Source organism: Equus asinus, chromosome 11, assembly GCF_041296235.1.
Source record: "Equus asinus isolate D_3611 breed Donkey chromosome 11, EquAss-T2T_v2, whole genome shotgun sequence".
Taxonomy (NCBI): Eukaryota; Metazoa; Chordata; class Mammalia; order Perissodactyla; family Equidae; genus Equus; species Equus asinus.
Genome location: NC_091800.1, coordinates 29,145,300 through 29,169,536, shown reverse-complemented (window position 1 = coordinate 29,169,536; position 24,237 = coordinate 29,145,300). Strand labels below are relative to the sequence as shown.

The 24,237-nt window shown below is 43.2% G+C and overlaps 1 protein-coding gene across 8 annotated transcripts; it reads left to right on the top strand.

The window, feature by feature from the left end:
- The first annotated feature begins 958 nt into the window (after positions 1–958).
- SLC25A30 (solute carrier family 25 member 30) lies at positions 959–22,743 on the top strand. Of its 8 annotated transcripts, XM_070480806.1 has the most exons (12): positions 1,145–2,886; positions 3,844–3,883; positions 5,077–5,197; positions 7,268–7,390; positions 9,127–9,274; positions 12,197–12,291; positions 13,145–13,230; positions 14,910–15,005; positions 15,710–15,834; positions 17,358–17,496; positions 18,799–18,879; positions 19,829–22,743. In XM_070480806.1, the coding sequence occupies exons 4-12, from the start codon at positions 7,327–7,329 to the stop codon at positions 19,868–19,870; spliced, it is 876 nt and encodes a 291-aa protein (XP_070336907.1). In that variant the 5' UTR covers positions 1,145–2,886; positions 3,844–3,883; positions 5,077–5,197; positions 7,268–7,326; the 3' UTR covers positions 19,871–22,743. The 8 variants fall into 8 exon arrangements, with proteins under 8 accessions (XP_014694365.1, XP_014694368.1, XP_070336907.1 ...); XM_070480807.1 differs by lacking the exon at positions 3,844–3,883 and having other exon boundaries at positions 1,145–1,612; XM_070480809.1 differs by lacking the exon at positions 3,844–3,883 and having other exon boundaries at positions 1,624–2,886.
- Positions 22,744–24,237: the final 1,494 nt, after the last annotated feature.

Here is a 24,237-nt window from a genome sequence, read left to right as displayed (position 1 = left end):
AGAGATCTGCCAGAGCACACCTTGACCGAGTGATCAAACTTGGCATCATGGATAATGGGACAAAACGACACTGTGTCTCCCTATGGAAGTACAAAACCTTACCTCCTACTTTCTTACTAAAACATTTAACCTGAATCTAATCATGAGGAAACAATTCGGTAAATCCAAATTGACATAGTCTGCAAGACACTGGCCTGGACTTTTCAAATAGGTCAAAGTTATGAAAGATTTTTTTTTTTTAAAGCGAGAGTACTCATACTAGTGTAGGAAACGAAAGGAATTTGTGTAGTATATGAGGCATGGAGTCAAACGCAACGAGTGAATCTCGGGTAGATCCCGAACCGAAAAAAAACCTGTGTGTGTTTGTGTGTGTGTGTGTTTATGACATTTGCGGACAACAAAGGAAATTTAAATATGGACGGTGTATCAGATGATATGGCTGAAATAATATTCAATTTCTCGTATGTGATAATAGCGAGGTATTTAGGGGTGAAGCAGTGTTTTTTGCAACTTTCCAATGGTTCAGAGGTAAAAAACCTGTATAGTGAGAGAGAACGCGAATGAGAAATGTTAGCATTTAGCGAAGGGTAGACTGTTCATGGTACCATTCTTTCAACTCTTCCGTCAGTTTCTGAATTTTCAAACTAAAAAGCTGAGATAAAAAGAGACGTGAAAGGTTACTCCATTCTGAGTACGGAGGTTCACGTGAACCTAGAGAATCAGCACCCTGAGAAGTCTCCTTTTTCGGGGCTCACGGTACGCTCTTAACTTTCTCTTTTACCCCGGAGCGGAGATCCGAGGCCGCAGGAGGCGTCACAGAGACCCACGCAGCTCCCGCCCCTACTTGTTGGGAACAGGTTACCGGGTCCCGCCCCTCGGCGGCCAGGTCGCCGCCGGCTTCCGTGGGCGGGGCCTGGGCATGGAACAGCCAATGAGAGCTGAGATGGAGGGCGGGGCCGCGCGGGGCGGGGCCGGGGCGGGGCTGCGCGTGGGCTCCTGGGCCGCCCCTGGCGTTCGGCGGCCTTTTCTCCAGTTCTTGGGCGGCCGCGGGCTCTGAGCCTGCGGAGGAGGAGGTGCTGGGCTGCTGCGCCGCCGCGTCCGGGTAAGTGCCTGACCGCTGGGTCAGCGGCCGCTCCACGTCGCCCCGCCTCCCTTTCCCCGCGGCTCCCGGAACCAGCCGGCGCGGGCCTCCTCGCCCCGCCGCGGGCGGCGCTGCCCGCTCCGGTCGGCCGCGGCCGGGGGCTGGGACTGTGGCTGGCGCTGCTCTCGAGTTGGCGTGCGGGGCCGGGCTCCGTGGGTGCGAGGTTCCGGGGCAGGCCCCGCTGCTCCGGCTGCCGCTTTCTTGGGTCGGGCCAGTTCCACAGGAGCGTCGGCTCCGGCCCTCTTTCCTGGGCGGTGTGGGGTCATTGCTGCTCCAGTGTCGCTGAGATCCGAGTGTGAGGCCCGTCTGTCTTGGCGTGTGCGCCCGTGCCCCAGTGCCCTCGCCGCTTGCTTCGCCCCCTCTGCGTCCCTTCCACTCGTGCTTCCTTCAGAGTGTGCAGCCGGGTGCCGGCGAGCTCCGTACTCTGGGAAAGGGCACGCTGTACTTTGAATTGGTCCTGGAACACGCCAGGTTGGCTCACGTTTGTATGGACGGGTCGAATTAATTTGCTCGGAAAGTTAATGTAGCTCTGAATTTTAGCGTCTTTCCACGTGTAATTAATTTTGCATAAAGCAGTTGCAATGATTGATCAGTATTATTGTTAGTGCTGAAGAATAGCAAAACAGTGTCGGGACTGCCTTGCAGAGTCTAGATTCATCCTCTTGCTGTAATAAGAAAAGTCTTTTGAAAGGCATGAATTTTGGTCTTGGCTTTGCCTCTGCCCAGTTTTGTGACCGTGGGCTCGATTAATTCATGTGACTTGAGATATAATTTCTGAGATTCCTTTTAAATTCCACGTCTTGTAAATCAGTGATGAGCTTATTTTCCGCCCTGTACCTTAAAAAGGCATGGGAAATGAAAGGCAGCCCTGCGGGGAACAAAGATTTATGAGCGCACAGGTTTAGAGGCTGTGATTACAGTTTAAGACTGCAGGCTGAAAAGGGAACACAAAATTGAAAGAACTTATGTAGAATTAATTATATAGGAAACTTGGAAAGCTTTCAGAAGTTCCAGCAGCAATTACTGTATTTAATTACCTCTCTTTGCAGTTGTACAAATGAGGTGAGGAGAAAAGTGCTAGGAAAGAGAGTAGTAGAGGATAGATAATTTAGCATATGTCTTAAGTGTAGGGAGAATCCTTTGGAATTTTTAGTTTGTATAGACATTTTCACTCAGGAGACACTTTTTCTTTTAAGTAGATAGAAAGTTTTGTATTTCCCCTGCAGGAAAATCCTGCGTTTATTCTGAATGTGTAGAATTCCCTACCCTCCCATCCGCCAATATTATTTAACAGCCTTTCAAAAGTACCGTTTGGCTTTGTAATACATAGATGAAAAGATCGTGTGTTCCTTCGTGGAGAACTTAGTTTGAGTACTTTGTAGCTGTGTGACTAGGGAAAGTCGCTTTTCCTGTCTCAGGCTGTGTTGGTCAACTGTGAAATGTGGACAATGATTCCTGTTTCCTAGGGTTGTGAGGATTAGATAAAATCCTTTATGTGGAAACCGTACAGCAATGCCTGACATATCAGATATGCAATAATGACAGTTATTGTTGTTAGTGTTGTGTTCATAATGCAGCAAAGAGAAGTGGTCACTGGGTTTTAGTCTGGCTAGAGGGTATGGCCTAAAGAGGAGTGCAAAGTGGGAAGTGATTGACAGCCGCTGCTATGCCTGAGGGTGGAATTTTTGCAAAGTCGTAATCCGTTTTCTGGATCTCTGGCTGGGATGCTGCCCAAACAGTGATTGGTAAGAACATCAGCCTCCCTGACTGTTGGCCTGTCAGTCTTGCCACTTCAGTAGAATTGGGATATTTCAAAAAAATTGTGCTAGGAAGTTAAGGAATGTATGTGAGAACTCCTTCAAAGAGAGCTCAAAAACAAAGAAATGGTTTAGTTGACTGAACAGAGATTTCAGCCCAAGATAACTGAAGCCCTGTCACAGCTTGCTGTGGCCAGTCCAGCTTACTGAACATAATGTCTCTATTCCAGTCTTAGCTAGAACGTTTTTTTTGAAAAAGGTTAGCCCTGAGCTAACATCTGCCACCAATCCTCCTCTTTTTTTTTTTTTTGGAAGATTTTATTCTTTTTCCTTTTTCTCCCCACAGCCCCCCGGTACATAGTTGTATATTCTTAGTTGTGGGTCCTTCTAGTTGTGGCATGTGGGACACTGCCTCAGCATGGCTTGATGAACGGTGCCATGTCTGCACCCAGGATTCGAACTGACAAAACACTGGGCCGCCTGCGGTGGAACGCGCGAACTTAACCACTAGGCCACGGGGCCAGCCCCCAATCCTCCTCTTTTTGCTGAGGAAGACTGGCCCTGAGCTAACATCTGTGCCCATCTTCCTCTACTTTATATGTGTGACGCCTGCCACAGCATGGCTCTACAAGTAGTGCGTAGGTCCGCACCCAGGATCCAAACCAGCCAATCCTGGGCTGCAGAAGTAGAACATGCACACTTAACTGCTGCGCCACCAGGCTGGCCCCTAGAACCTTTTCTTGTTTGGATGTTTGACCAACTACTGATGCTCTCTGGTTGTTATTTAAGCCAAATTATTCTTTTGACTCAGCAAATGTTAACATGGGAAGGCGCCTAGTCTTAACTGCTCAGGGATCTGGTCCTAGCATTCGGAAAGGAAGAGAAGAGCCTAAAAGTTATTTTTATCCTCTTCCTAGCTAACTTTTGAAAATTGCAATCCAATAGATTACACCAGGAAGACAGGAGGGGCACTCATTTGTGGAAGGTAAGTTTGTTGTGGTACATCTGAATAGGAGCTGACGGCTGTGTGCTCCAGCCACAGGATTCAGTTTTGAGCTCTAGTTGGGTATTTGCATATGCGTATAACCCGGAACCTCTGGGTTTTAATCTAACTAAAAGCTTAATATCAAAACCAACAAAGGAAAAAGTAGCCAAATCTCTTTAAAACTGAACTAGCCAAACAAATAAAAGCAGTGGCAGGAAACCCGAAGGTTAATCGGTGAGACGGCATGAAGTCATATGACAATATAGTCTTAAAAATGTTTTGTTTGTTTCTAAATTGGAGATCAAAAGCTCTAATCCCATTTCTCATAAGTTTTTGCTGACATTTTTGTGGATATCATTTGTGTATGTGTGCATGTCTATATATATGTAGAAAAAAATCACTACTAAATATGATAAATAAAAAGAAGAATCAACTATAATATCATCATTGAGAATTAGCTACTTAAAACTGGAATTTAGTTGATGAGTATTCCAAGGCGTGAATTGGCTGTCATTTATTTAACTCACTGATTTTCAGTAGCACTGATTTGGAGGCCCATTCTGCCCCCATCAGCTGGGAGCCTTTGGGCCAGGCCCCTTCCTGGGACTGGGTTTCCTAGTCTGTTTTTCTGCCCTCCTATCCCAAACTTGTTGTCCAGTTGATCCCCTGGAATCATTTGTATGGAACACTTGTAATGGTAAGTTACAGGACCTCCGCAGGCCGTTGTTACGTAGTTGTTTTGTTTTTTAACTTGGATTCAGCAAAATCCAAGAATGGGTTGAAGAAGATACTACTGGACAGGAAATGAATTACTGGATTTATTTTTAGTGTGTTCTTACACTCTGTGACTTACAGTGTTAATCATTATATTAATTATGAACTTAGTAGGCTAAGAATTAGTTAAGTACGGAGATTAATGTTTTCAAGGATAATAGGGAGCTGAGTTCTGGGGGCGGAGTTGTTCTTTGGCACTGAAATACACAAGACATATGATGATTTTTCAAGTTCCATGCTTAGGGAGCCTTTTTTTCCCTCTCCCCAGATGGCCTTTTTTTTTTTTTTGCTTTAAAAAGCATTTAATCATTTTTAATGTGAAATAGTTCAAATACACAAAGCAGAGAGGAAAGTACAGTGTACCCTATATACCATCACTATATTCAACAATTATGAAGAGTTTGCCCTGTTCGCTTCAGCTGCCCCCCTGCCTTGCTCCCTCTCCCTTTTGCTGAACTGTTTTAAAGCCAATTCTGGACCCTGTACATCTGCTCGTGTGCATCTCTGAAGCATCTGCACGTCTTACTCCGACACCCTACGGTCCGTATTCCACCATCGACCGTGATTCCTGAGGGCCTCTTGTGAACTTTGGTCTGGGTAATGGGGAGACACAGAGGACTTTGCAGGGCAGGGGTGTGTGTGTGCAACCGAGTTGTGTCCGTGTGTGGGATGGTTTGGGCATGGGGGAGGTTAGAGCAGGCAGGCCAATTATGAACACCCTCGGTCTAGGTGCCAGGTGGTGGGGTCTGATGCTTGGCGGTTGCAGCAGGATGGAGAGGAAGAGGAAGATGAGCTGGAGAACCTCTGTGGGGGCCCACTGACTAGCCTGGCCTCCGGTGGATGCCTGCCTGGAGGACAGAGGGGACCTTGGTGTGAGGATGGGGTAGCTTGCCGTTGTCTGTGCCCACAGGTTCCTGCAGGCAAGAGTGGGACCCCAACGGCTCAGGTTCCCCTTCTAGGGAGAATGGGCTCATTTTGACCACCTCATCCCAGGTGGCACTTCTCTGCAGTACCCTGATGGAGCCCGTCCGCTGCCTGGCTTACTGGGCCAGCACCCATGCCTTCATGACTCACTTCTGTTAGCATGTCAGAGCTGGAAGGCTCTGAGTTTGGTTAACGTCCATAAACGAGGAATCGCTGTGGGTAGGTCTCTTTAGGGTCCCCTTTGGGTTCCTTGTGTTTCCCCTCAGCTTGGACAAGCCCCTTGGCCTTGTTGAGAACTGACATTCTTGGAAACTGTAGACTTGGGAAACTGCTAAAACGTGCAAAGTAAAAACATTGGGCATGTTGCTTGCTGGTAATGACTATAATAAATTAGAAATTTTATTTTATTTATTTATTTTTTTTGAGGAAGATTAGCCCTGAGCTAACATCTGCCAATCCTCCTCCTTTTTTTTGCTGAGGAAGACTGGCCCTGAGCTAACATCTGTGCCCATCTTCCTCTACTGTATATGTGGGACGCCTACCACAGCATGGCTTGGCACATGGTGCGTAGGTTCGCACCTAGGATCCAAACTGGCGATCCCTGAGCCATGGAAGCAGAACGTGCGAACTTAACTGCTGTGCCACTGGGCTGGCCCCTAGAAATTTTATTTTAAACCAACAATAATTATAGTTGATAGTATATATAGAAAAGTGTTCATTTGCGTGTGTTTCCTGTTAATGGACATAAGGCCAGATTTACCAACAGAAGTTGTGTAAAACCACAGAACATACAATGAATGTGGGGGACCTGGCTGTGGCAGGCTTGTGAATATATGTCACAGTGCCCGAAGACCTATTGAGGGAAAGAGGATGGAAGGCAGCCGTTGCGGGGTGTCTTTCTTGTGCTAGTCTTAACATATATATTTAATTCCCACAATAAGCTTAAAAGCTAGGTGTTTTCTTTACCTTAGTTAATTGGTTGTGTTGGCTGCTGCGATGATGGTTATGATGATGGTGATGGTGATGATAATGATGATGATGATGATGATCAAAAACCTAGAGGTTAACAGGAACTTCCCTAGGAGGTGGTGTGGCTCTGACTCCCGAGTCCATCTCTTTCCTTCATACCAAGCTGCCTCCCAGCTATTCACATAGTAAGGGTAAGAGAAGAGAGTTAACATTTATGCAGTGTAAACTAGAAATGTATTTGGGTAATTAGAAGTAATTGTCATTTTACCTTGTGACACTGGATTGCAGCGTTTTTCTGCTCCAGTGCACCTGAGGGATTCCAGTGCCTCCCGGGAGGGACTCAGTAAGACAGTGGCGAGCAAATAACGAATATTTATTGAGTGCAAAACAAATTAAAGATAGAATAGACTTCTAGAAAATAGCCTCCATTGTGCTCCGCTGAATACATACACGCATATCAAGGAATCAGTGTATTGGACACTTTAAGGCCTGAATGAGAATTAAGGGAACTGATCAAGTGACAATAGTAGTTGCTGACTTGGGGTTTAGTGGATAGGGCTGCTTTGCTTCATTAAGGCGAGGCTCCCCTGGGGAACCGCTGCAGGAGAGTTTCAGTGATAGCATCTGGTGGCACTCTCCAGATGAAACTCAAGTTTAAAGAAGAAACTGCCTGTGTGACAAGTCACATCTTTGAAACGTTTTCCTTTGCGTGTGCAGGAAAAACCCTGTTGGAGGCTATGTTTCTGTGACTCGAAGGAGCGGGGACGGTGGTGAGAATGTCGGCCCTCAGCTGGAAGCCCTTTGTGTACGGAGGGCTGGCCTCCATCACGGCAGAATGCGGTAAGGAGCCCAGGGCGCTGGGGCCGGTTTGCCTGCTGCCTGTGATGGTGTCGGGATTCAGTGTTTGATGTGAATGTAGCTCAAGCACAGAATGTGAGATTATGAAACGTTAATCTCAGAATTCAAAATTTCCTTTTTCTTTTGGTATGCTTTTCAGACGAAATAGTCATTTTGGCTATTTATTACCAGTTTAAGGGTCAAAGTTTAGGGGGAGAAAGTTGAACCAATTGAACAAACAAGTTTCATGAATCATTTTTGGATGACATCTGTCCCTGTTTTCGTTGTCCTTTTCCCGTCTTTGCCACTGTTAGCACATCGGGCTGTAAAGAGGTTTGAGGAGCTTAACGGTCCTCCTGAGCCAGATTGCACTTACCTTTGTTATTCCATCCCTTTCCAATTATGTGCCTTATCCGTATCCTACTTGTGGTTCCTCGTCAGTTCAGTTCCACATCAGATCCTGTTAGTTCCTTTGTTTATCCCGTGGAATCGTTCATTCAGCAAATACTGATTCAGCAGCTGCTGAGTGCTGAGTGCTGGACTGGACACTTCATTTGCTTCCAGGGCTCAGTCATTGCTGCCCTGGGACAGAGGCTGCCCCTGAGGAGCCAGTGAGGATCAGGGCTAAGGGTTTCAGGCACCTTAACCACCTACTCACACACCTGCAAAGGTTCTCTGTGCAGGTGGACTTTCCCATTTACAGTGAATCAGGTTTACTGAGTATGGGTTTTATCTGTTTAGATGGACTGTGCGTTAAGTACTGTATTAAGCTTTTTACCTACATTCACAGATTTACTTTTAGATTATAAAACACAAAGTAAGAAACTCCTTTAGAAAATGAACTTTTACTTCCTTTTCATTCAAATGAACCCTATTTTAGCCTTCACGTCTGTAAAAAGTAGTAACTTTTTTTTGTTTTTGAGGAAGATTAGCTCAGAGCTAACTACTGCCAATCCTCCTCTTTTTGCTGAGGAAGACTGGCCCTGAGCTAACGTCCTGTGCCCATCTTCCTCTACTTTATATGTGGGATGCCTACCACAGCATGGCATGCCAAGCAGTGCCATATCTGCACCCGGGATCCAAACCAGAAAACCCCAGGCCACTGAAGCAGAACATGTGCACTTAACTGCTGTGCCACCAGGCTGGCCCTGTAGTAACATATTTTGAAATGGATTTCCTGTTTGTATGAATCATTCCATGTATCTACTTTGTACAGCAGTGCAGCCTTCTCAAATCCTATGTAGAATAAGATGGGACATAAACAAATATGTAAAGAAAGGAAAATACATTTATCCATTTTTTTTAATGTTTTGGTTCCCAATTTTTTTTAACAGAGAAAAGATTGCAAAGTATCTGCCATTTCTTAATTCTGTTTCTTACTTTACATTATAGTCAGAATGTTTCCCCAGTAATATACCACTGTGTATTTTTATTTAGTGGATTTTTTTTTTTTTCTGTGAGGAAGATTGGCCCTGAGCTAACACCCGTTGCAATCTTCCTCTTTTTGCTTGAGGAAGATTGGCCCTGAGCTAACATCTGTGCCAGTCTTCCTCTGTTTTGTATGTGGGATGCCACCACAGCATGGTTTGATGAGTGGTGTCTAGGTCTGTGCCTGGGATCGGAACCTGCAAACCCCAGGCTGCCGAAGTGGAGTGTGCGAACTTATCCATTACGCTACCGGGCCAGCCCTTGGAATTTCTTTTTATTAAGTGAAATATTTCTTTCTTTACAATTTTTAGGTACATTTCCAATTGATTTAACCAAGACACGGCTCCAGATTCAAGGGCAGACGAATGATGCCAACTTTAAAGAAATCCGGTATCGAGGCATGTTGCATGCTTTAGTGAGGATAGGCCGGGAGGAAGGGCTGAAAGCGCTGTACTCCGGGTAAGCAGACCTTTGGCGTGTATATTTCACCGTGGGCCTCGCAAATGAGTAGACTTAAGATTCAGACTTCATGGAGAAAAAGTAAAAGTTTGAGGTATATTTGAAAAGAGCAAGGTAGATTTTTCATTTCAACTCTATTTTCTACATATGTATCTTATGTAGCAAATCTTGTGGTGAAACTATGTTTTTATTATATTCAAATACAGATAATACAGAAAGTATGCTTGTTTTTGAAAAATTCTGTAATTCAGTATTTCACTCTGAAAATAGCCCTTCCGCTTGGCTATTCTCATTTACCCAGGTTTTTGCCATAACGAAAATGATAAGAGTATTGTCCGTGAGTAAAAGTTGCGTGAACTCCTTGCTTTCCTCCGGTACTTAGTGAACAGTGTGCTGTAGGCGCTGGTTAGGAACGTGAACGAGGCAAGCCCTGCCTGTGTCAGTCAGTCCCCGCGGGAACCAGGATTCATAGGGTGGTTTAAATGAGAGACTTTAATGAAGGAGCTGCTCACGGGTTAAGCGAACAAGTGAAGGCTATTGAGGTACCTAGAAACTAACAAAGTGCGAGGTTGTTGCCAGCCCTGGGACCAAAGAGGCAAGGGCCGGAATGGTGTTAGCACCGCCGCCTAGGCCTGAGCCTTGGAGGAGCAGAAAGCAGTTGTCGAGGGATGCCTTGGAAGTGCCCAGGGAGAGGAAGAGTACCTCCGCTTCTTTCTCCTCCCACCCTCCCATCTTCCACTGGTTGAATCCACCCAGAGGTCAGCTGGCAAGGGAGCCTGGGTGGTGTCGTCATCCACAGGCACCAGCATCTCTGGGCACGGAGCAGGACAGAGAAGGGTGAGAATGGATCTGGGAGGACTAATGGGGATCCGCAGCAGCACACTGTCATGAAGGAGCTGTCATCTAGTGAGGGCTGCAGGTGTGTAAACAGGATCACCAAGGGGTCTGGTAAGTACTGGAGTCAGGTAGAGGCTGGGCAGTCCCAGGCTATGGGGACGGGGGAAGGGGTGGGTTTTCAGGAAAAGTTGCTCAGTCCAGGAGGTGCTGGATCTGATCTTGAAGGACCAAGATGAGGTAGCCAGGTGAGGTTGGAGGGGAACTATATTCAGACAGAGCCAGTAGTATGTGCAAGAGAGCATGGTGCATTCTGGAAACTGCGGGTAATTCAGCGTGGATATAGTGTGGGGGTTGGTGAGTAGCAAGAGATGGGGTTGAGCAGTAATAAGGGGTCAGGACGTGGACAACGTCAGGCTGCGCTGAGCATCTTGGTTTTCTCCGGTAATGCTGCAGGTCCCAAACTGGTGCCTCACAGCCCTTCCACCCACTGGTCCCCAAAGATTTTTGTTTTTCAACTGAGCCAATATTTTAAATATGAGAAATTGCACATAAAAACCTGGGATTCCATCTTCTCAAGAAAAATCAACATCTGAGTCCACATTCATTTGCTTATGATCATAGTAACTGGTGTTAAGGATGTTTGCTTTACCAAAACCTCTGCCACTCATAGTGCACGTGTGTATAGTTAGACCCAGCCTGCTTCCCTCACCCACGGCATCTGCCTGGTGCCTGTAAGCACTTGAGTTTGCTATGCCTGTGGCAGGCAGAAGCCACTGAAGGGTTTTGAGTAGAGGGACTGACATGATCAGGTTTCCATTGTAAAAAGATGCCTAGCTGCCATGGGGAGAAAGAATTAGAGACTAGTAATACTGGAAACAGGCTGTCACATAGGAAGCAGAGACAACAAGGATCTGTCCTGAGGTGGTGGTGTGGGGATGGAGAGAAAGAAGACAGGCTAGAAAGCTATTTAGGGCATAGGATCGACGTACTGTGTGGCCTAATACACGAGGAGGTGGCGAGGGAGGAGCAGACCAGGCTAATGTCTTGATTTCTGGTTTTGGCCAGTGTGTAGATGGAGGTTCCCCTCCCTAGTCTAGGAAACAGCAGAGGAGAGCTGATTGCTTGGAGAAGAAAGATAATTAATTCAGTGTGGGACAGTTGATCTCGAGGTGGGTGTAGGCCATGTGAATTGAGAAATCTAGGAAGCAGTTGGAAATGCATCTTTGGATCAATGTTGGAAACACGGATTTCAGAGTCATCAGTGTTTGACAGTAGTTGAAGCCGTGGGAGCAGATGAGCTCGCCCAGGGAGTGCGTTGAGCAAGGAGAGAAGAAAGAGCAGGATAGAATTCTGGGGAATCCCAGAGGACGGAGGTAGGATGCTGCAGCGAACAGAAAAGACGTGGGAGAGGGTGCTGTTCAGCAGCTCAGGGAGGAGACAGCTGCAAGTAGGACAAAGGGCGGACAGTAGCAAATGCTGCGGGGGCGTTATACAAGGTACTAATTGAGAAGCATCATTTAATTAAGCGACAAAGATGTCAGTTGTTCGCCTGGGTGAAAAGGGAGTTTTGATGGGGAGGCTGGAGGGAAGCCAGATTGCAATTCAAGAAGGAAGCTGGAAGTGCAAAAACTGAGCTGGGGAGTGTAAATGCCACAGGGTGGTTCTGGGGTCAGAGAGGGTAACGAGAGGGAGAGGAAATACCTGGAACAGGGCCCCCAAGGAGATAGATGAGCTCCAGAGCGGCAGTGGAAGAATGATCGATGCCAACAGAGGCCACGTTTCACTGGGCGCTTCGTACTGAGAAAGGAAAGCCCTCTCCTCTGAACGTGAATGGGCAAATGGAACTCCACTGACACTTCATTAAGGATGAATACACGGGCTGAGCTTTCACTTAGTGGACTCATAATTTGCACAGTTTTATCTGAACTCACATATCTCTGTTGGACTTTGAATTTTAAGAAATCTGCTTTAGTGTAGTTTGATTGTGGAAGGCAGATACGTGAGTGTCTCTCTGTGTGGGGGTCTTCTAGGAGATTTTAAGAGATTTTTTAGAATTTTTCCACCCCTTTGTAATTGATTTGACAGGATTGCCCCTGCGATGCTACGGCAGGCTTCCTACGGCACCATCAAGATAGGCACTTACCAGAGCTTGAAGCGACTATTTGTCGAACGCCCAGAAGGTGAGTGGGGAATCTTTTGTCCAAGTGGTTTTGGATCTGTTTTCTTCAGGTTATTTGTGACTTTACTACTCCTGAGGAGAGCTCTGGGTATAAGGCTAAATGAATTGTGCTTAAAGCTAGTCAGTTATCAGCCGAATTTAGGGGACTAACAGTTAAAAGGAGCAGTCTTATAAACATTCTCCTGACTTGTCCTCATCGCCAAAATGTCTAGGCTAGAGGATAAGTTACAGTTCTAACCAATTTAAAATTTTCTAAAGTCATGGGAATTATCACCTATTTTTCAGGGAAGCAGTGAATACGATTTTTAGTGCTAAGAGCTCTGAGTTCTAATAATTTGTTGCTGGTTCATTCTGCGGCTTTGCTTTTGTCTATAGAGCAGCCTGTCTCTTTTTACAATGGGACGATCACCAGTCGCTGTCACATGAGAGTGATAAACGGCCACACCGCTTTGGAAGTGCTTCAGTATACTTCAGATTAAATCTGTGCGATGGGCTTTAAAACTTTATCTCCATTTCTCATAGACTCTCAAAATGGCTCATAGGCGTGTGTCTTTTTTATTCTCCTACCGGATATCCCTCATCTTAATTGCTTCAGTGGTCTGTATTACACACAAAAGGGAATTGGTAGATAGTTACTAACTTTGCATGATAATTCACATTATTTTTGGATATCAAGAAATTTTGCTAAGCAAAATCCCTTTAGCCAGCAAAATCCTCAATCCTTTTAAAATTACTCGATTCATAAAGCATAAATTTCTCTATTCTCTTAAGATGCGCAAGTGGTATGTATATGAGTTACACTTATGAAGAGCTCTGTATATATGTAAAGTCAAGTAATATGTCTGCATTTACAGATGAGACCCTACTGATAAATGTGGTCTGTGGAATTCTCTCTGGAGTCATATCCTCAACCATTGCTAATCCAACTGATGTTTTGAAAGTAAGCAGTCCTTTCTATCTCTTATAGGCATCCTCTGTATTTTCTTACTGAGAACCATGTTCAGATAATGAAAATCTGCCAATATAGCGTACACTATGTGTGAATCTGTTTATAATTTAACCACTGTGAAGACTCTAACTTATAAATATCTACTAGGTGAATTTCTCACTGGTAGAGATGAGTTCAAAAGTAGAGCTCATTTTGGAGACTTTGGAAGTTTTGTTGATTTAGCAGAAAATAAATTTAGGCTTGGATGCATTTGAATTTCATTTTCACTGAATATCTCCCTTGTTTTATTGGTTCATTCAAAATAGATGGGCTATAGTTTTAAACAAGTCTAGGCTACTCATTAATGACCCTTTCTGAACGTATTATGTTATCCATTAATTTGATTTCAGGAAATACTAATGAAAATATTTACTTACCACAATTAGACATGTCACATTAGATGAACTTGTTGACAATAGCCGGGATACAGCCTCCTTAAATCCTTTTTGGAATAAGGCAAGGGGCTAACTATTTACATAAAATAAAAATTGGGCCTGCGTTACTTTTTGAACCCTCTCCAGTTATTCCTTTCCCTCCCTCCCTCTCCTTGTTTCCCCCTTTATTTAAGCGGCATTCACTGTGCTTCTCCCTTGTACCAGTGGGTGTACTGGGTGCTTAGAATCCAAAAATGAGTAAGACAAGGACCCTGCCATCAGCCCTCCGTCTAATAGGAGATTCTGACGAGCATCAGCATTTTATGCAGCAGCACGTTGAATGCACTGCAGTTATGCACAATGAAGGGGCAGCATGTGTGAAGAAAAACACAAGGCACTTTTGCCATAAATTTACGCTATGTTGGGGTAAGATTACTGGGAAAAAATATCTTTATTCCTATGAATCTCTGAAATGTACATCAGGGCTTCAGAAAGGCAGTTCCTGTGTTTTGGTTTATTTTCCCAAGTTAGCGTGGCAGTAACAGTTCCCTTTAGAAGTTTGAGGTAGTGTGTTTGGTCCCTAAACCAAAATAAGGTACCAATTTTTTAGTGAGAAATCTCTTTTTGTTCTTAAAAATGCAGAGAGCTACGTCAAACATTATTTTTATGTTGGACTCTTGGTCATGTGAATTCCGTGGCTGTTTCAAAGTTCATTTATAAGTTCAAGTGTAACAGACTGCGACGAGCGTCATGTGGCCATCCCGTGGCCAGCTCGCCTGCATACCTTTTGGTTCAGCTGGTTGGAAATAATAGTGGCTTGGAGTAACTAAAATAAGAAATACGTTCACCCATGCTTGGTGCTGCCAGGTACACCGAATACTCTTACTAATTATGTTAAATCTTTAGAATTACCATCATGTTCTCTCTTTCCTACTTAGTAACCTGTAGGGAAATATGCCATTTTCTTTCCTTTTCAAAAGACTATTTTAAAAAAATGAATTTCTTTTGACACTTCATGAGCTACTGTATCCAGGACTCTCTGGACTCTTCTAGATGCTTTTTTGTTGATTCCAAAGTGCCTGAGAACCAATTCTTATAAATTAATTTTAGTCTACTGAGGACATTTTAAACTGGCATTTATATTATAATTTTTTTCTTATAATGAGCATTAAACAAGAGATTGAATGATTTTCAGAGGTCTGCATTTGGGGAGAAGTGTGCTAGTATCCTCATGTTAGTCTTTAAAATCATCTCTAGATACGGATGCAAGCACAAAGCAGCACCATTCAAGGAGGAATGATAGGCAACTTCATTAACATTTACCAGCAAGAGGGAACCAGAGGACTGTGGAAGGTAAGCTTGAAAAACGCATCCGTCTGACTTAGTTCTTCCTTTTTTGAATTCCTTTTTCCTATTTCCATCATTTTATTTAATCCAAATGGCATAATGGAGTAAGGGAAGAAGAGTGACATCTGCCCTTGAAGATGGCTTCTTCCTTAATTTCCTCATCTGTAAAATGGAAATATAAGGAATACGTCATGATTTTAAAGGACTTTCTGAATAATTCATATATAAGAGATTCTGTGAAGATTGAGTACTTTTTTGTTTGCTTGCTTTTTAAAAAATTCTTATGGAGAAGGGGTTTCTGGGTTACAGTTACATTGGATTTTTTGATCTGTATGATTTTATGGCTCGTAAGTGGTGACTGTGTTATTATTAGGCAAACGCTGGTATGGAGTGCTGCTTCCTACTATTCTAGTGACTTATCTGTAAAGGTCATCCAGTACAATCCTCTTATTGTGTACAAGGAAACCAGAGGCTCTGAGAGGTGACTTGTCCTGGCTGAGGTTTGGCCAAGGTCATATAGTTAGTACCAGAATCAGAATTAGACTTTGGAGCTTCTGACTTCCTACGCTCTAGTCTTTTCTACTCTGTCACTACATTTCTGCCTATCAGCAGCAAAACATAAAAATTGCTGTAGTTTGTGGAGTAGAACCTTTGCACATTTGCAAGGCTTGTTCTTTGCAGAGACATCTGAATCTAATATTTTTGCGCAGGGCGTGTCCCTCACCGCTCAGAGGGCTGCTATTGTTGTTGGCGTGGAGCTGCCGGTCTACGACCTCACCAAGAAGCATCTGATCCTCTCGGGCCTGATGGGAGACACCGTGTATACCCACTTCCTGTATGTTGAGGATTTTTAAAAAATTAATATTTTAGGTATGCATGAGTTGAGGGTGGAAATTTGCTACATACTTATGTGAATCTAAAGAAAGTTGATTACAAAAGTATTATATTCTCATATTTGAAAAATTACAATACAGAAGCGAACCAGGAAAAAGTAAAAGTCCTTATCCGTTTTTGTAGGTAGCCGTTCTTGACAGTTTGATGTGTACTTTCTAGGTGTTTTCTGTGCACATGCAAATATGTCTACAAAAGGATATTACATGTATGGTACTTTATTACGCAAATAAGATCGTGCTTTGCATTCTCTCACTTTTTAGTTTTTATTTTTTCAGCTTTATTGGGTATAATTGACAAATAAAATTGTAAGATATTTAAAGTGTATGACATGATGATTTGATATACGTATACACTATAAAAGGATTCCCTACGTCGAGTTAACACATCCATTGCCTCGCATGTTTACTTTTTGTGTGTGTGTGTGAAAACATTTAAGTTCTCTCTCGACAGAATTCGTTTAAACAATGCAGTGTCATCAGTTATAGTCACTACATTATATGTTAGATTCTCAGACCTGATTCATCTTATACCTGAAAGTTTGTCTCCTTTTACCAGCCTCTGCCTAATTCCCCCACCGCCAAGCCCCTGAAAACCACTCTGCTCCTCTCTTTTTTGTTTGCTTTTTTTTTAGATTTCGTGTATAAGTTGTCATTTATACAGTATTTGTCTTTCTTTTTAAAATTTAATAATATGTTCCAGATATCTTTCCGTGTTGGTACATACAGTCTTCATTTATTTTTGATAGCTGCAGATTAGTATGGACGTGTCAGAGTTTAATCCATTAAGGGATGGTTTTTGCCCCTCAGAGGACATTTGGCCATTTCTGGCAACTATTCTGATTGTTATGACTAGGGTGAGTACTATTGGCATCTCCTAGGTAGAGGGCAGTGATGCTGCTAAACATCTTAGGATGCACAGGACAGACCTCCAGAGCAAAGGACTATCCAGGACAAAATGTTAGCAGTGCCGAAGTTGAGACCTCTGCTCTGAGTTAATTGGTACCAAGTGTGGTCTGTGGTCGTCCTCTGAGACTGAAAATGTAGTAGAACCCAAGGGCCCTCGTGGGCATTCCAGTGAGGAGATCTTTTTCTCTGATCTCTAAGAAAAACATGGTTATGATATGGCTGAAATGTCTCTGATGCCTGCTTATAGGTGAATAGATGCAATAGACCATCCTTGGAGGACGTTCCTTCACGTTTCTATGATTCTTTAACATTCCAGAAACTCAAAGATATTCTTAGCTGTGGCTGGAGTGTGTAAGCCTGTATGTTCGGTGCTGGTGTTGAAGGAGTTGGTGCGGCTCTCTAAATATGAACCTCGTTCTTGGTGCATTTCATCTTGTTACATCTTCTTATGTGTCACTTTAACATAGTTTGGGAGGAGGCTGTTTCTTGTCTTTGATAGTGGTGATTGCAGCTCAGTGGTGGTGAACTTTTTCTTTTTCCAATGGTATCTTCTTCATAGCTCAAGCTTCACCTGTGGTCTGGCCGGGGCGCTGGCCTCAAACCCTGTTGATGTTGTGAGAACACGTATGATGAATCAGAGAGTCCTTCGAGATGGCAGCTGCCCTGGCTACACGGGTACCCTGGATTGCTTGTTACAGGTGAGAATGAATGTCCATCTGTATGGAGTTGTGAATTCCTTTCGTAGCCCATGAGATTCCACATTACCCTTTGAAGAGTTTCTTATGATTTAAGAGCATAGAGTTTAGAGCAAGACAGACCTGTGGATCTGTCACTTGTAACTGTGTCTTTGGTCAATGTCTAGACTCCTTATACCTCAGTTTCCTCATAAATAAAATGGGACAATAATAGCGCCTGCATCATAGGGTTATTGTAAAAGTAAGTGAGATAAAGCCTAGAAAGCAGTTAGCATAGGGCCTGGAATGTAGTAAGCCCTTATTGTTAGTATAATTGATAATAACAAGGGCCGCTATAAGGAAATAAGAAAATTTATTTTACTTAATCTTCAGCATTCTAGTGGATTGCTTCAATCAATGAATCTGTCTCCAAATAGATATATGTTTTATTTATTTGTTTTTTACCTAAGAGGTAACTAAATTTTGAGAGCTGTTAAAACTAAGACGAGTGATGCTCTAAAAGCCTGAGATGGTACCAGTTTTCGCCACACCAGGATTACTGGTTATAAATACAAAATCTGGATGAATATTTAGAAGTGAAAGTTCATTTCTTTATATCTCTGCTCTGCTGCGAAGGATGAGAAAATAGTCGTATTTCCTGTGATCATAGTAGAACTGTGTCTCCTTCCAAAATAGATCTCCTTCCTGTTGAGTCAAACTGGAATGAATATCCTTCGTTCAGACATCTCTCTCAAGGCAACGCGTCGATCTTACTGTAGTTCTCAGCTTAAATAATCGAGCCTATTGTTCACGAGTGGACAAAAGTTTGAGACTGTCTCCCCTACTAGATTGTTAGTAGTCAAAGGTTAGGGACCACTTTATGGTTCCCGTTATCCAGCATGATGCTGGTGCATTCTAGACTTTAAGAACTGCTTTAATGAAGCAAAGGTACTTTTTATCCATCCAATAACTTATGAAACAGTGGTGCTCTGAGTGATATCTTTACCACCATTGCGTCTTTATTTCCGACCTGTTTATGAGCCCAAATGGCTTGGAAGCAAAAGACTTTAGTTGGAATTAAATCTAATTTCTTACTCATTCAACTGCTGTGTGTTTTCTGTGAAGGGGTGGTTTGGCGTGGAGCCTTAATCTTCACCTATGCAGAAGCCTTTAAAGAACAAGAAGAGGCAGATGGCAATGATTTCTTAAATAGTCCTTCCAAACAGGATTGTATTTTAAAGAAAAATAGATCAGTCTGGCTACTAATTATTAATACGTTTGACATAATTGGAAAGTTGGAAGTTAACTTATTTTTTTTCCCCTTAGACATGGAAGAATGAAGGGTTTTTTGCTCTGTATAAAGGGTTTTGGCCAAATTGGTTGAGACTTGGACCTTGGAACATCATTGTATCCTTTTCTGTTGTAGTAGATCTGAAAAAAGATGTAGCTAAAAAAATGTTGTTTGTATAAACTATCATGTTATTAATTATAATTTAGAAGTAAGTTCTTACTCTTTTGAGTTCCTCTGATTCTAAGAACTATTCAGGTGCTTTTTTAGGAGATGTGAAGTCTGTGTGCTAGGCACTGTGAATCTTGGTTTAATGATGGTGCTATTGAAAAGTAGTGCTATCAATAAAAATTTTTATTCAGACTCTGCTCCAGAAGCTGAGTTTTTATGATTTCAGAGAGACACAAGAATTGATTTTTATCCCTAGCCACCCTTGGGAAGGAAGTGGTTTGGTGGGGGAGTTCTAGAATGCTTATTTTAGAGAGTGCCTAAGGATAAACAGGAATTAGCCCCTGAATTATTTGGCTGATCAGCATGATCCCACTATGTGCCAAAGTGGGAGGCAGGAAAGAAGTAGCAGTTTATTAGACATGAAAGGGCAGGATTATATATAAAGTAGGAAATATTGGCTTTCACCATCCTCTTATTTCTCTTTAGCTGCGGCTCTGTCCTTCGGAGGCCTGCTTAGCAGAAACCCTTGAAGAGAGCTTCCCAGGGCTTGCTGTTTTTCTCTTTCTCACAGAATTTACTGTTCTGGAAAGTCTTCCCGCCACAGCAAAGTCATAAAAGCTAGTTAGTGAGGATATAATCTTCCAAGAGGCTGTCGGAGCTGATGCTGGGGGATTTGTCTGTGTCAGCTGTGATCTTTCTGTTCCAAGGCGACCTTGGGAAGGCTTATGTGGCGATCTTCTGGGGCAGTTAGGGATGGAGCCCCTCATTTCACCACGTCCACATCATGTGGTCTGCCCAGACATATTTGTTAGGAGATGTGCTATTTGTGGGTCTGATTTCATACCTCAGGGTTGTTGAAATGGCATCTTTTTTGTCAGCCTTAACTGATAACTGTAGTTCTTTGTGACATATGAGCAGCTGAAGAAATTGGATTTGTGACAAGTCCAGGCTCCATGAGACAGCGCTCTGAAAATGCTCACTTCCGAAAGAGTAAAGCTTCCTGTGTTGCACACTGCTTCTCACCGCTTGGCTCGTCACAGATTCTGAGGTGTGAGCAACAGATGAAGACTGGGTTAGTTCAGATTGCTGTGTGTTGGCATCAGACGCTCTGCAGCAAACATTTAATGGCATAAACTGTAACATCCAAACCCTAGTCTTTACCATTAAAGTGCCCTTCAACATCAAAGATAACTTTTAAATGCGTGTTTCTTGCTAAGGAAAACTTGCAAGAAGATCAGGAAGTGTGTGCTGTTTTCTTCAGGGGAGAGGAGCACCTGATCCTGGCAGCTCCGAGGCGGGAAGACCCGGCTGCTCTAAACAAGCTCGTCGGAAGCAGGGAATAGAGCCTCCGAGAGGGGCTTACTGTTCCTGATCTCCTGGGGGCTTTGGCTTCTTGTCGGCTGAAGAAATCACACACGTGGAGACCTGGACTCTTCAACCCCGGGTGTAAGCAGTGCAGGAAGTAGACCTCTGGAACACTGCACTGCTTTGTAATTTCCTATTTTGGCAGGATCTTTCACTTATAGTAAGTGATTTTAAGCCTTTGAAGACTTGACCTTTGTGAGGAATTGTTACAAAGTATTGACATCTAAACCCATGATGGTGTGATGTGTTGGTTTTGAAGGTGATGGGGTCCGTGTTGGTGGCAGGTGTTTCAAGCAGCTCAGGTTCTCTCTTAGGTAATGTTAGTAATTTGCTCTTTGATATTTAGCAAAGTTTTATTTCCCAATCTGTAAAATGGGAATAATAACATCTATTGATGTTAAAGGTCAAATAAAGAAACCAGCAGCTGTTACTACCTGAATTGTAGTGTGAGTGTGTTTACATCGTGCTGTCATACAGCTGTCATCCCAGAATAAATAGCCTTGTGTATAGAAGAGTCAACTTATCAGGGGCTTCTCTTTGTAATCCTGGGTGAAGCCCTTGTTACAGGCCTTGTGAAAGAAAGAGCACTGTATAAACTGAGGTTTTGTTGTGTTTTCTTCAGCAAAATGTTGCAAGTGATTTCCCCAGTTTTTACTTTAGATCAGGTCATGTTTGTTAAAATATTTCATGTCTTGGACTTCTGAATTACTTTGGATAGAAAATACTTGTTTGAAATTCTAAAAACTTTAATGCTGCACCTATTTATGTAGTTTCTGATAAGAGGTGTATAATATCTCCCTTTCTTCTTTTCTTCTAAAGACAAATCATTCTCCCTCTTCTTTTTTTGTTGAGGAAGGTTAGCCCTGAGCTAACATCTGCAGCCAATCCTCCTCTTTTTGCTCAGGAAGACTGGCCCTGAGCTAACATCCGTGCCCATCTTCCTCTACTTTACATGTGGGACGCCTACCACAGCATGGCTTGCCAAGTGGTGGCATGTCCGTACCCGGGAACCGAACCGGCGAACCCCGGCCGCTGAAGCGGAACATGCGAACTTAACCGGTGCACCACCGGGCTGTCCCCCTCCCTCTTCTTTCTCATCTTCGACTTATTCGTTTCAAAATTAAAAGTGACTCTGAGAGCCCCAGGAACTTTGCACTTCTAGAAGACAGCCCAGGAAAGGGAAATATTTACTTGGGGCGCCTTCAGTTCTACCCTTGGAGGACAACATTCAATACATACTAACTGGGGCTCCAGGGCATACACTTCTGCATGTATGCCGGGCACTTACCCTCTAGCCCCTGGGCTGCTTCCTCCCTTCAAGCAGAATAGAAAGAAGGGATGCAGGTTTTCCTTGGGCATTGGACAGTTTTCCTCCCAGTCACTTTCAGCTTACCTTCTTTGTTAATGTTGACTTTGACAAAGATTTTGTGCAGCACAATTTTATTTTCAAAAGAAAGAGCTGAGACAAAGTCATTAAAGAGAAAGGAAAAAAGAAGGGGAGGTGGAGTGGCATGTAGGTGTTAGTTGCTTAAAGACTAAGATGAAAGTTCGGATCTCCTTGGCCAGCTGGAGACGTGACTCTGGGACGCTAGGCTCCCTCAGGCTTCACTTCTGGTACCAAACCATATCTTTATAGAGAGGAGAGTTCTTTCTTCTTACCAAAACATTCCATTAATGTGGTAAGGGCTTTCTATAGAAAGGCGTTCACTTTCAAGTTCCTTGAGCTTAAAGGATTACTTTATATGAACCACTTTTGTTTTTAATGTAGAAATTTTCCTTTTTAAGTGTACATATAATTTCTAAAACAGTAGAAGCAAGTTCATTTTGAAGACCATTTTAAAGACCATGCAATATTCATTATATCAATTTATTAAAATTATGCACATGTTCATACCAGGATGAAAAGAAATTCAAACCTCACTGTGAAACTTAAGCACGTTTTTGAGACAGAAATTTAGTATTTCTTCAGTGTAGATTTATTAAACACTTTGTAGAACAGGATCTTAACCTGTGTTGGTTTTTCTGCTTCCTGAAGGGGTTAATGCCATTGTCGAAGCTTCTAACCAAGAAAGAAGTTAAAGGCTTGGGAGACTTACTCCCCTTGTTTTCAGGGATGTGGCTACAAGTTCCTCTGCCCCCTTGGATATGCGTAAATGTAGCAAAAGGATTTTTAGCTTTTATAACCAAAAAGAAGAAAGTGGAATTTTTCATTTGCTTGTGGAGTTCTGTAATTATTGATGGTAAATGTTGCTGATCTGTGATATAAAAAATGGCTCCTGTTCTTCATATTTATTCATGTACTCGAAATAGTATGTATTATCTGAAGACTATAAATTTTTCATATGCCTTCATATTTTGAGCTCTTTATTTAAACATCATTGGAATATGTGGCCTAAACCTTGTTTCATTATTTAATAAACTGAAGTAATATATAATAATAAAAATAACTTGTGATTATTTCAGATAAATAGAAATATTTAAACAGAGACTAGCTCCAGAGAGTCCAGAGGGCTGGAGTAGAAATAGCGTTTGTGAAAGTGGCTGCAGACAGTTCTCTCTGCACAGGGAAGTTGTTGGGATCATCTTACTCATTGCCTGGACACCTGTGTGCCCTCCCATTGTATGAAATACCCTGCAGCTCAGTAGAGGCCGGTGAATTTGATTCGTGGCCTGGCTTGGCAGGGCACCCTGGAGAACACCACTGTGCTGACATCAGTGCCCTGCACTTTCAGGTTCCCCCAGTCCTTCTTCCACTGTTGGGTGTTGACCAGAGGCAGCAACTGGGATCCGAGGTTAACTGTGGACTAAGCAGAGACGTCTCTGGTTGGCATAAAATAACCAGTGCATGAAATGCAAACCTGGTTCATTCATTTTTTTACTTAAAAATATTTTCTAGGTGCCTGTCTTCTTAACATTTGAATTAAACTTAGTCTCTTGAAAAAGTAGAATTGGGAAAAAAGGGGAGGCTTTCTGTCTCAGTTCTCCCCCCTGAGAGATTAAGTGACGTAGTTGTACAGGATTGACTTTCTGTGGAGGTCCCGGAGAGCAGCCCGCCGCTGATGTTTCTCAAAGGCCTGTGAACAGTAGAACTCACACTTGCCTAGCACCTGTTAGACTCTTTTGGCCTTAAATCCAGGCTATTTATTTTTAAACTGGCAGCTGGGAAAATCTGATAGGGTCGATTTTCGGTAGATTATAAGTAGATCCATTCTGAAGCAAAGCATAGGAATACAAGACAAGGGCAGTGTTTGAATCGCTTTCTTGAAAGCTTGATGCAAAATAACGGAACCAAGAGCAAAACACTGGAAACTACCTATGTGTGTCTACCGCCCCCCCCCGCCCCGCTTACATCATAATGTGTGCAGTGGCTTACTGTGTGGTTCCTGAGAAGAATGAGTTGGATCTCAGCCTGTTAATCTGGAAAGATGTCCAGGATATGTTGTTAAGTAGAAAAAATTTAAGATGCAAACTCGTACGTATACCACAAACTCATTTCTTAGGGAAAGAGCATAAACTTTCATAGGTAGGAAATGGATTTAAAGGATGTGCATTAGAGTTCTGTAGAGAAACAGAACCAATAGAGTGTGTGTGTGTGTGTGTACACATACATGAATTGCTTTAAGGAATAGGCCCATGCGATTGTGGGTGATCGACGAGTCTGAAATCGGTAGGGCAGCAGGGCAGGCCGGTAGACTAGAAACTCAGGTGGGATTTCTGTTAGTCTTGAGGCAGAATTCCTTCTTCTCCATGAAACCTCAGTTTTTTCTCTTAAAGCCTGTAACTGATTGGATGGGGCCCACCCTGTTGTGGAGTGTAATCTTAACGTCAACTGACCGTAGATGTTTTTCACATCTATAAGATACCTTCACAGCAACATCCAGTGTTTGCTGTACAACTGGACGCCGTAGCCTAGCCAAGTTGATGTAGAATTTAACTATCAT

What these genes read in the sequence shown, in the direction of transcription:
- SLC25A30 (XM_014838879.3), top strand. Translation starts at nt 7,327, where the DNA reads ATGTCGGCCCTCAGCTGGAAGCCCTTTGTGTACGGAGGGCTGGCCTCC. An exon ending in CTGAAAGCGCTGTACTCCGG is followed by an intron (nt 9,275 to 12,196) that starts GTAAGCAGACCT and finishes TTGATTTGACAG; the next exon opens with GATTGCCCCTGCGATGCTAC. An exon ending in ATTTGTCGAACGCCCAGAAG is followed by an intron (nt 12,292 to 13,144) that starts GTGAGTGGGGAA and finishes CTGCATTTACAG; the next exon opens with ATGAGACCCTACTGATAAAT.